The sequence below is a fragment of the Zingiber officinale genome, chromosome 1B, assembly GCF_018446385.1.
Source record: "Zingiber officinale cultivar Zhangliang chromosome 1B, Zo_v1.1, whole genome shotgun sequence".
NCBI lineage: Eukaryota > Viridiplantae > Streptophyta > Magnoliopsida > Zingiberales > Zingiberaceae > Zingiber > Zingiber officinale.
In genome coordinates, this window is record NC_055986.1 from 157,574,461 (window position 1) to 157,585,699 (window position 11,239).

Genomic DNA, 11,239 nt, shown 5'->3' on the forward strand with positions numbered 1-11,239 from the left:
TAGTCTTTCTACTTGTTTGTTTGTATTTCCGCTTGCGCACTAACATTGTAAAAAGAAGCGAGTATTTGGGGGCCCCGTCTATCCAACCCCCCTTCTAGCCGGCCACCGATCCCCTACAGTCCATACGGCTGGACTACAGAGCCACCAATAATGAAGTTGAGTATGAAGCATCTGACATGTGGGAGCCGTTAAAGTCCTCATCCACTCAGACTCTCAGTTGGCTACTCAGTAGCTCTCAAGGATGTTCGAGATAAACAATGCTCAACTCAAGCTCTACGCGGAAGCCTTTGAGAAGCTGAAGGCCAACTTTAAGGAGGTCGTCATACAGAAGATCCCCCGATCGGAGAACCAAACAGCAGATGAGTTGGCAAGATTAGTCAACTCCTTATCGTCGCTCACCATAGAGCATCCGATCGAGCAAGTCTCATTAGTGGCGCATATCGATAAGACAGAAGGGATAACCCTCTCGAGTGAGTGGAGGACGATGCTGATAGAGTTCCTCCAAGTGGGAGTCACACTGGTCGATCAGGAGGAAGCCTGTCTACTGAAAAAGAGAGCCAGACAATTCACCCTTGTTGAAGATCAGTTGTATAAAAGAGTCTTCTCCAGGGCCCTACTTAAATGCGTCGGACCCGAAGATGCCGAGTACATCTTAAAGGAAGTACATCAGGGCTCTTGTGGAGATCACCCAGGCAATCACTCGATGGCCCGGAAGGTACTCCTGGCCTAATAATTTTGGCCCACTCTTCAAGAGGGCTCCTCTTGGACATTAGGCACTTGCCTGTCCTGCTAGAAATATCAAAATATTCTACACCGTCCGACCGATGAGATAAAGACGTCCACAGTGTCTTGCTCGTTCGACCAATGGGGCATGGACATCGTTGGGTCATTCCATATGGTGACAGGTCAGCAGAGATTTCTGATCGTCGTGGTAGATTATTTCTCGAAGTGGGTGAAAGTTGAGCCGCTCATGAGAATAACCGAGCATATGACCTATTAAGTTCATTTGGTAGAACATCATATGTCGGTTTGGCAACCCACGCCTGCTCGTATCAGATAATGGGAGACAATTCACCGGTCAGAAACTTAGAGAGTTGTGCGAGGGCTATGCCATCCAACAGGTCTTCACCTCTGCAGCCTACTCCCAGAGCAATGGGCAAGCGAAAGTCGCCAATAGGAAAATCCTCAAAGGGCTACGGGCTTGGCTCAACCACACCGGAGGCAGTTGGGTTGATGAGCCCCCCAGTGTGTTGTGGGCCCTTCGTATGACCCCGAAGGAGGGGACCGGTGTAACTCCTTTCCACTTAGTATACGATGGTGAAGCAGTCGTCCCTACAGAGGTTGGAGTGGAATCCGATCGGGTGCGGTTCTACGATGAAGGAAATGTTGGACGGAGATTCATGGAGCTCGACTTAGTGGACGAGACGTGGGCTAAAGCAGTCATCAGCTAATGGCATACCGGCAGCGGATGAAGCAGAAATACAACTGGAGGCTGATCCCGAGGTCTTTCCACGTTGACGATCTCGTGTGGAAGAAAGTAAAGTCGATCGGTGATGTCGCCAAGCTCGAAGCCCCATAGGTGGGACCTTTTAAGGTCGTGCACAGGCTCCGCTCGGACGCCTACTACTTGGAGGATGAGAGCGGAAGGCAGCTCGACGATTGTGGAGCGTGAATCATCTCCAACCCTACAGGGTTGGGTGAGAGGTACGCAAGTGAACACGAATGCATTTGTATATTGCTCCATGGATGCAAGACAAATATGAATAAAAGCGAAGTACACCACTTTTGAGATGAGTTAATGGTAGAGCGGCGACCTTAAACCCTCGTCTTCACCAACGGTCGAGCGACGACCTTAAACCCTCATCTTCACCAATAGTCGAGTGGCGACCTTAAACCCTCATCTTCACCAACGGTCGAGTGGCAACCTTAAACCCTCGTGTTCACTAACAGTCGAGCGGTGACCTTAAACCCTTGTCTTCACCAATGGTCGAGCGGCGACCTTAAACCCTCATCTTCAAAATGGTCGAGCAGTGACCTTAATCTCTCGTCTTCACCAACGATTGAGCTGCGACCTTAAACCCTTGTCATTATCAGCAGTCGAGCAGCGATCTTAAACTCTTGTCTCGAGAAGTGGTCAAGCGTCGATCTTATAACTCAAGAATGATGAACGGCCGACCATGAATACACGCTACTCAAAAGCTCTAAGTCTTCAAAATATGGTGACTATTCGGGAATATTCTGTTATGACTTCTCGTCACTGATCGGAAGGTCACAAAGCCACAATAAGTAACTCGTAATCTCACTCAGGGTTTTACGCGACAACGCGTGAGCAACTAAAATGCAAGTCAAATCGAAAGATTTAAAATGGCGACAAAAGATCGCCGGATAGGTGATTATTCATTATACTTGGATGAGGATTACAAATAGCTTGCATGAAGATTACAAACAGAAGGGTGAATACAAAATTACTCAAGCAAAGGTCACTCTAGATAATCCAAGACATCATCGGGCAACGATTCTATCAGCTTGTCCCAACTGATGACCTCACTCGATAGAGCAGCAGGGATGTAGCCGCCTTCCCTGAGTTGGTCGAACGTCCCTTCGATCGGCAAGTTCAACAGACGAAGTGCCCGGTTGGTGAGCTTGTCATTAAAAATATCCGAGCGGATGTAGGCTCTCTGATAGGTCTCTAGGGCCGCTTGGGAGGCCTCATGTTCTTCCTTGAACTGGGCCAACTCTTCATCCTTGGCGTCGAGCTAGGTCTTTGTGGGAGTCTGCTCGACCAATCACCCATCCCTCTCGACCTTCAGCGTGGCTTCAGCATCCTTCATGTTTTGAGCCAACACAGGAACTCTTTATTCTTGATCTCCAGATCTTCAATAGCCCGGATTTTCCTGGTGTTGCCCGAATGGATTTTAGCTTCAAAGGTATTGGCCTGTTTGTTAAGCCGAGCTATTAGGGTGGCCTGCTCAGTGCTTTTTCCTTTCTCCGCCTCCAGCAGCTCGACGCTCTTAGCCAGATTGGCTCGAAGCTGAGCCATCTCAGTATTCATTTGCTCCAGCCGCTCCTAAGAAGTAAATGACTGGCCACCTAGCGCCTTCAGTTACTAAATCTCCTACTCTAAAAAGTAAGCCTTTGGCACATAGCCAGACTCTCTATCCAATACTACGAATAACTAGGAAAATATAAGCATCGATTGGAGATAAATTAAGAAAATACAAGACTTACCCCAGTGGACATTTGGGTGTAGCTGTCCGCGAGCGCCCCCTGAGGCATGACCACTGCACGAGCTCGGGCATCAGTCGATATCTGTGCGAGCGCCCCCTGAATAATTATCTGGTGCTCGGGGGCTCGAGCTTTAGTGCCATTTGACTCATGCCATTCCTCGATCAGAAGATGGAGAACTGCCTTTAATTTATATGGCATTGGCCGCTCGAGGCTGATTGGGTCGAGGTCGCTCTTCCGGACGACTGAGATGATGATGCCGGACGGATGCCAGACATTCGAATCTTTGATGGCGACGGAATGAAGGCAACTGGCGATGCCCAGATGGTTCCCTGTGGCAAATCAGATAGGGATGGTGTTCGATCAAACGACATAGGGGGAGCAGTCACTGGAGCTGGAGCTGGGGTCGATGTTTCAACCCACTCAGCAGAAGGGTGCGGGCTAGTTCTGGTGGGGGTTTGCACCACCGAGGAAGTGGATCACGATGAAGTCTCTGCTCGGCGCCTCTTACGCCTTATTAATGGTTCCCCCGATGAGGCTGAATCTAATGCCCTCTCAACTGGAATCACCTGCAGTCGCTCGGAGGGAGGGTGCAATGCACCAACCGCTCCCTCACTGGGCGCCCGGCTGGCTATCCCTTCGCTCACTAAGGATGGAGCTGCCTCACTCTCGTCATGTGGGTCTTCTTGTGAGTCGATCGGCTGCAGACCGTGCCTCTCTAGCTCAACCATGATAGCTGCATTTATCTCAGCATCCACAAGCTTGGCCTTTTTGGCCAGATGCGCACGCAGCATGATGTGAGCTGCAAAAGAAGAAGAGAATGATGTGAGCTGCAAAAGAAGAAGAGAAATTAGTTAGAATCAAAAGAAGAAGAGAAGAAGCTGCAAACCTAAGCTAGACGGAAGCCTTGTGCAGATCGGACTCAAGCTGAAAACGTAGAAGATGTAGGACCGTTGGGCCGGCTAGAAGGGGGGGTTGAATAGCCCTAAAAAAAATAAACAAAAACCCTTCCCGACTTTTCAAACTAACACTTGTAAAATAATCAAAGCAGTAAATTAAAAGCAGAAAAGAAAGAGACACAATTGTTTACTTGGTTACAACCGGGGAGGTTGTTAATCCAAGGAAAGGATGAAGCGCACTATCAATCTCCTTCAGGCGGAGAAGCCTCTTACAGCGTTGAAGCACAAAAAGAGAGAAGCTAATCTAAATAGTAGAAAGTGCACAAGCGTTGTTACAATTTCTGAACTGATCAAAAGCTTCTGACTATATTTATAGCCTTGGTCGGGGCGCCTGGAAGGTTCCGGGCGCCCTTGGGGGGGGGGATAAATTTTATTCCCCAACATTCAGATCGAGATAAATCTCGATATGGTCAAAACCTCTGGTCCGAGCGCCCGGAAGAGTTCCGGGCGCCCTGGGCTGCTCCGGGCACCCCGGACTGCTCCGGGCGCCCCGGAGTCAAAAGTCAATAGCGGTTGACTTTTTCGTCCGGGACCTCTGCTCCGGTTCGATTTGGCTCGGTCCAGGTCTTCTATTCCGGATCCGTTCGCTTGGGTGATCTCTGCCATATGAAAAAGGGCTCACCCGAACCCAACTTCCGGTCTTCTCGAGCGGGCTCCCTCCGGCTTCTCATCCCTCGGAATCGCCGCGTGTCTCCTTATCGTCCGCCGGCGTACTCATCCGCAGTCTTCGTCCCTCGGACGCACCGCGTGTCATCCTTCTCGCTAGCTGCGTCTCTTGCTCCTCGAGCAATCTTCCGCTCCGGCTTTCGTCCTTCGGAACCACCACACGCTTCCTTCTCGTCCGCTGGTGTACTCTTCCGTAGCACCTCTCCCTCGGACTACTGTCCTTCTCGCTAGATGCGTCTTCCACTCGACTACCTGTGCTCCTAAGCTCCTGCACACTTAGACACAAGGTTAGAAACACACAGGACCTAACTTAACTTGTTGATCACACCAATACAACCTTGGGGTTCCAACAATCTCCCCCTTTTTGGTGTGATCAACCCAAGTTAAGTTAAGGTTAAAAAAGATATAAAATAAATTTAACTAAATTTGTAATTAAGTGCAAAAAAAATAAAACAAGTTAAATTTTGGTCTACCTCCCCCTAGACTTATACTAATCCTTCTCCCCCTTTGATCACAAAAAAAAATGGGGTTCAAGTAAAAAATCTAAGAGTAAAAACTTAGAAATTTTGAGTTTCTTTAAAAAATTTACAATAATAAGCAGTCTCTAAAAAAATGTTAAGTGAAATTATAAGTAAAACTTCTAACTTAGATAGTTTTGCAAAAAAAAAATTTCTAAAAACTTTTAAGTAGAAAATTTTCAATTTCATAATAACCTTTAACTTAAAACATATCTCCTGAGTATTTTTCTAAGTATTAAAGAAAATTTTCTAAGTCAATTTCATGTAAAAGTATTTTTTTTTAAAAATATTTTGAAAAAATGTTTGAAAAACTTTGAAAGTATTAATTAATTCTAATTTTAATGCTTTGACAGAAAGTTAATTAAATATTTATTTTAATATTTTGGCTTCCAGGTGGTGGAGAGGCACTAGACCTTTTTGGTTATAGGAGCAACAACCACTTCCTTAGACAAAGCCTCATAGAGAAATTCATTATTTAATTTTCTCACTGAAAATCGCTAATTTTAATTTTAAAACTTAGACTAAGCAAGATTTAGGAACTCAATAAAGGTTCCTGCCTACTTGATTGATTAAAAATTTCTTAGGGACATACTTTCTTGAAATGTTCTTAATTTGTCCCGGGTGATATCTAAAGTACCAATTTAAATTATTAGATCTTCTAAAATTGGTTTTAGATGAACATGCATAATTTTTCAAGTTATCTATTTGAAGTTTCAAATTTTGATTTTCTAATTTCAAATTTTCACTTTCCAATTTTGATTTGTCTAATTCTTCTAAGGGACAATATTTAGCCAATATTATTTTTAAATTTTTGATTTCCTTTTCTAATTTACAGCAGTCTTTAGTTAATAACTTAACGAACTTAAAAAGTTTATTGGGAGGAAGAGAACGTACCTGACTTACCTTGTCGAGTTCGTTGTCCGTGTCTCCCCCTGAACCTTTCTTCTGACGAAGCTCCCCCTTCATCGATGCTTTCGATGCTCATCTCGGAAGAGCTTGAATCGCAGTCGTCGTCTTGATGACTCGCCATCAGTGCGAGTCTGGAGAATGCTTCGACTTCCAATTTGGACGACGTATCGTCCCACGTCGCCTTTAAGGCCTTTAGCTTTTGGATAGGCTTCTTATCCTTCTCCTTGTTCTTCAGCTTGGGGCAGTTGTCCTTGACGTGCCCTTCTTCATCGCAGTGGTAGCAGCGGATTGTCCTTTTCTTCTTCCCCTGCGGATGGTTAGTAGATCTAGCTTTACAAAGTTTCTTTAATCTTCTTACCATCATTACCATTTCCTCATCGTCGAGAGAAGATTCTGACTCGGGTTCGTCTCTCGAAGCTTTGAGGGCGACGTTGTTCCTGGGCTCCTTCATTCCTACACATCTTGACTCATGTACTTCAAATGTTGAAAAGAATTCTTCTAATGAAATTTTTTCTAAATCTTTAGAAATGTAAAAGGCATCTACTAATGATGTCCATTTGGTATTTCTAGGAAAGAAATTCAGTGCGTACCTGAGCGAATCTCGGTTACTTACCTTTTCTCCAAGATTTGAAAGTCTGGAAATAATTTCTTTTATTCTCGAGTGCAGATGTGCGACTGACTCGTCTTCCCCAAGTCGCAAGTTGGTTAGCTGATTGCGAAGCAGATCTCTTCTAGCGAGCTTGGCTTCGGACGTCCCTTCGTGCAGCTCGAGGAAATTCTCCCAAAGTTCCTTTGCCGAGTCGTAGTGCCCGATCCTGTTGACTTCTTGAGGTGGAAGAACGCTTAGCAGATGGTATTATGCTTTGTCGTTCTCCACGAATTTAACCTGCTCCTTTTTTGTCCATTGACATTTTTCCTTACCTTCTAGAGCTACAAAGCTAGATTCCATTGTTAAAGTTAATTCAAAGTCTGTTTTAAAAAATACCTGCATCAGATTCTTCCAGGTAGTGAAGTCCCCTTCGTATTTCAGAGGGTGGATGCTTGGTCTAGCCATCTCGTTGCTTCGTTCGGCGGTTAGTCCTCCTGAAGCGCCTCGGCTCTGATACCACTTTATAGGACCGTTGGGCTGGCTAGAAGGGGGGGTTGAATAACCCTAAAAAAAATAAACAAAAACCCTTTCCGACTTTTCAAACTAACACTTGTAAAATAATTAAAGCAGTAAATTAAAAGCAGAAAAGAAAGAGGCACAATTGTTTACTTGGTTACAACCGGAGAGGTTGTTAATCCAAGGAAAGGATGAAGCACACTATCAATCTCCTTCAGGCAGAGAAGCCTCTTACAACGTTGAAGCACAAAAAGAGAGAAGCTAATCTAAACAGTGGAAAGCGCACAAGCGTTGTTACAATTTCTGAACTGATCAAAATCTTCTGGACCAAGGCTATATTTATAGCCTTGGTCGGGGCGCCTGGAAGGTTCCGGGTGCCCTAGGGGGGAATAAATTTTATCCCCCAACGTTCAGATCGAGATAAATCTCGATCTGGTCAAAACCTCTAGTTCGGGGGCCCGGAAGGGTTCCGACTGCTCCGGGCGCCCCGGAGCCAAAAGTCAATAGTGGTTGACTTTTTCGTTCAGGACCTCTGCTCCGGTTCGGTTCGGCTCGGTCCGGGTCTTCTATTCCGGATCCGTTTGCTTGGGTGATCTCTGCCATCTGGAAAAGGGCTCACCTGAACCCAACTTCCGGTCTTCTCGAGCGGGCTTCCCTCCGACTTCTCATCCCTCGGAATCGCCGCGTGTTTCCTTCTCGTCCGCGGGCGTACTCATTCGCAGTCTTCGTCCCTTGGACGCACCGCGTGCCATCCTTCTCGCTAGTTGTGTCTCTTGCTCCCCCGAGCAATCTTCCGCTCCGGCTTTCATCCTTCGGAACCACCGTACGCTTCCTTCTCGTCTGCCGGTGTACTCTTCCGCAGCACCTCATCCCTCGGACTGCCGTCCTTCTTGCTAGCTGCGTCTTCCGCTCGACTACCTGTGCTCCTAAGCTCCTGCACACTTAGACACAAGGTTAGAAACACACTGGACCTAACTTAACTTGTTGATCACACCAAAACAACCTTGGGATTCCAACAGAAGACACCCTCCAACAGCAACTTGTGGATGTCATATTTCTGACTAGCCAGTATTGAAGCTACATTGAGGTAGTCCGATCGGCTCTTGTATTTTTTTAGGGTTGGTTGACTCGCCACTTCGAGCTGCCAGTCGGTCGAGAAGTCTGGCCACTCGGGAAGACATATAAAAAAGTACTCCCTTCAATGCTTATTGGAGGTTAACATTTTCTCGAAGAAAACTAAGCCCACTCGGGCTTGGAATAGAAAAAGCCCCTGCTCAAACAATTTGGGAAAATAAAAATAATGAAAAAGATGGGAAGTGAGAGGAATGTCGTGCAGGTGAAACAGAATCACCACCCCACACAGTAGCCGAAAGGAGTTTGACACTAGTTGATGAAGAGATATGCGAAAATATTTATATACGTCAGGAAAGAAGGGGTGGATGGAAAATCATAAACCTGCAGTAAATTGATCCCTAAAGAAACAAAGATAGCCAGGCGGCGGAGCATTTGGTCGATCTGAAGGAGAAGGAAGAAGAACTTGGTAATCGGAAGGAAACTCATAGGCGGCTGTCAAGCTCTAACCATCGCCGACGTCAAACCTAGACTCAGTAGAGGTGTACCAAGGCCCAGGGACGACAACGAGAGGCTGTGAAGAACTCACCATCGTAAAAAACAAAGAAGGCAGTGAAAAGATGTGATTGGGGGGGAAGGAAAGCTTACGAGAATGTCGCCGGAAGAGCAGGAGAGGAAGGATGTCGCTAAAGAAACGAAGATGGAGTATCGCCAAAGAGCTCAAAGAAGGAAATAAGTGAAAGGAGAAGGTGGCGAGCACGAGCTTATAAACCCCAGGGTCGGTCGATCGACGCAGTCCGATCTAGGGTCGCGGACACCTAGGCAGAAATATGGCCGTTGAATTCAAAGCTCCAAAGGTCACATCACTAGAGGATACCCCCTGTCACGTCAAGCGTGCGGCGACAGTAGGATGGACACATGGCGCTGAGCCACGGGATGACATTTAATGAAGGCAATTAAGAGGCATAGAGGTGTGCTCAGCTATAATGAGCAGGGATTTGCATGATCTCCTAGAAATATGAATGACGTAAACCCAGATCGCACCCACCCAAGGAAGCACAAGGATCTTGCTTGTGCTGATCAGTGTAAGGAAGTAGACGCATCGCCGTACGACAGTCTTCAACAGGTCGATCGACAAAGAAACTTGGTAACACGCTCAGTTTCAAGGGAGCGATCATAGAGCCGACTGTCGGACTACGTCGTGCCAATCAGAAGCTAAGGAGTGCCATAAGCCGATCGGGTGAAAAGCGTCATTGACAATTTGTCTAGTCAGTCGGACTTGCAGCCTCCTTCGACTAGATTTGAGGGGGAGACATGTGATGCGGCGATAAGGAGGGGCCCACCCTGCAAGAGTTAGCTGCCATGGTGGAGGTCAAAGTTAGGGCAGTCAACGTTCAGGTATAATATGGCTAAACGAATGAAAATTGTATTGGTCGGTCGGATGATATACAGAATCCTGGCCGAGCAGCTACCCTACTCGGTCCGGTAATAGGACTTGGCATGGGCGTAGCAAAGTTCTGGCTAAGCAACTACCCCGTTCGGCCTAGCAACAGGACGTGGCACAGGCGTAGCGGAGTTCCCGCCGAGTGGACACGGCACAAGCGTAGCGAAGTTCCAGCCGAGCGGCTAACCTGCTCGGCCTAGCAATGGACCCACTATGTTATCTCTTGACATCCTTTTGGGAGTTAGTGCCATGACACCAAGCATGGTCGACAAGGAGATCGTACAACGGAAGCTTCCACTATCACATCAGAGGTATGCTCGACTTGTTAAGGTATTGTGTCAGAGACACTCTACCGACAAGTCTTTTCAGGGGAAACTTCAAGAAGCGTGCTCGCTTGGGAAAGTGTGCACGCATGCTACAGGAACTCTATATAAAGGGGGGTCTAAGCATCGGCCAAGGTACGCGATATACACTATTTGTGCTACAGTCTTCATTCTTGTTGCTCCGCCTTCTACATCATCGTCGGTGATAGACTTGAGCATCGGAGGGCCAATACCGGGGACCCCTTCCCTGGCTCGGCACTAACATCATCTGTCTTGCAAGGCGAAGCGGAGTCTATGAGAGGTCAGCGGGGCATCCACATCCCCAGCTTTCCATCTCATCAACTTTCGGACAGAATCAACTTACATTGTAGCCGTTATGAAATCGTAGCTGCTATAATATTGTAATAGTTACAACTTCATAGCAGTTACAATTCAAACACGATCTATTCACTTAACATTCATATTGTAATAACTAGGATTTTATATCTATTACAACTGGAAATCAACTTGTTCATAAAACATTCACATTATAACAATTACTGCTCTATAACTGCTACAGTGTGGAATTCTAACTTCGATAATATAAATGTGCCATGAAAATAATGAAAATTAAAAACTAATAAATCAAAAGGGTGCTAAGGAGAAGCCAAGAATAAGAGTAAGGTTTTTTTTTGTATGTTTGATAGCTTTAAACAAACCTAAAGCTTGAGAGATAACAAGTTAGGCAGCACATGAGGAGAAATTTTAAGATCATCAAATCCACCACAAAATACCACTTTTAGTGAAGGGTATTTTCATCGTTATTTTGTCATTTTTTAGTTATAGTGATGGTGTTACGATGAAAATAAGTTAGCCGTAAGATATTGCGTCAAGACAGTTTGAGCTACAGAATATTAATTCCGTCACAAATTTATGACATAAATGTAAATTCCATTGCTAATTGTAGTAACGGAATTACTTTTCCATCGCACATATTAGCGATGGAATTTACTTTCTATCGCTAATTAGCGACAAAAACA

At 45.9% G+C, this 11,239-nt stretch overlaps 1 protein-coding gene across 1 annotated transcript; it reads left to right on the forward strand.

Annotated features, from left to right (window-relative positions):
• Positions 1–241: 241 nt before the first annotated feature.
• On the forward strand, positions 242–1,451 carry LOC122043646. Its single transcript, XM_042604254.1, has 2 exons — positions 242–715; positions 1,014–1,451. Exons 1-2 carry the CDS (start codon positions 242–244, stop codon positions 1,449–1,451), a joined length of 912 nt encoding a protein of 303 aa, XP_042460188.1.
• Positions 1,452–11,239: the final 9,788 nt, after the last annotated feature.

Excerpts from the sequence above, each read along its gene's own strand:
- LOC122043646 (XM_042604254.1), top strand. The coding sequence starts at position 242 with ATGTTCGAGATAAACAATGCTCAACTCAAGCTCTACGCGGAAGCCTTT. Across the intron at positions 716-1,013 it reads ATCACTCGATGGCCCGGAAG|AACATCATATGTCGGTTTGG; the intron begins GTACTCCTGGCC and ends TTCATTTGGTAG.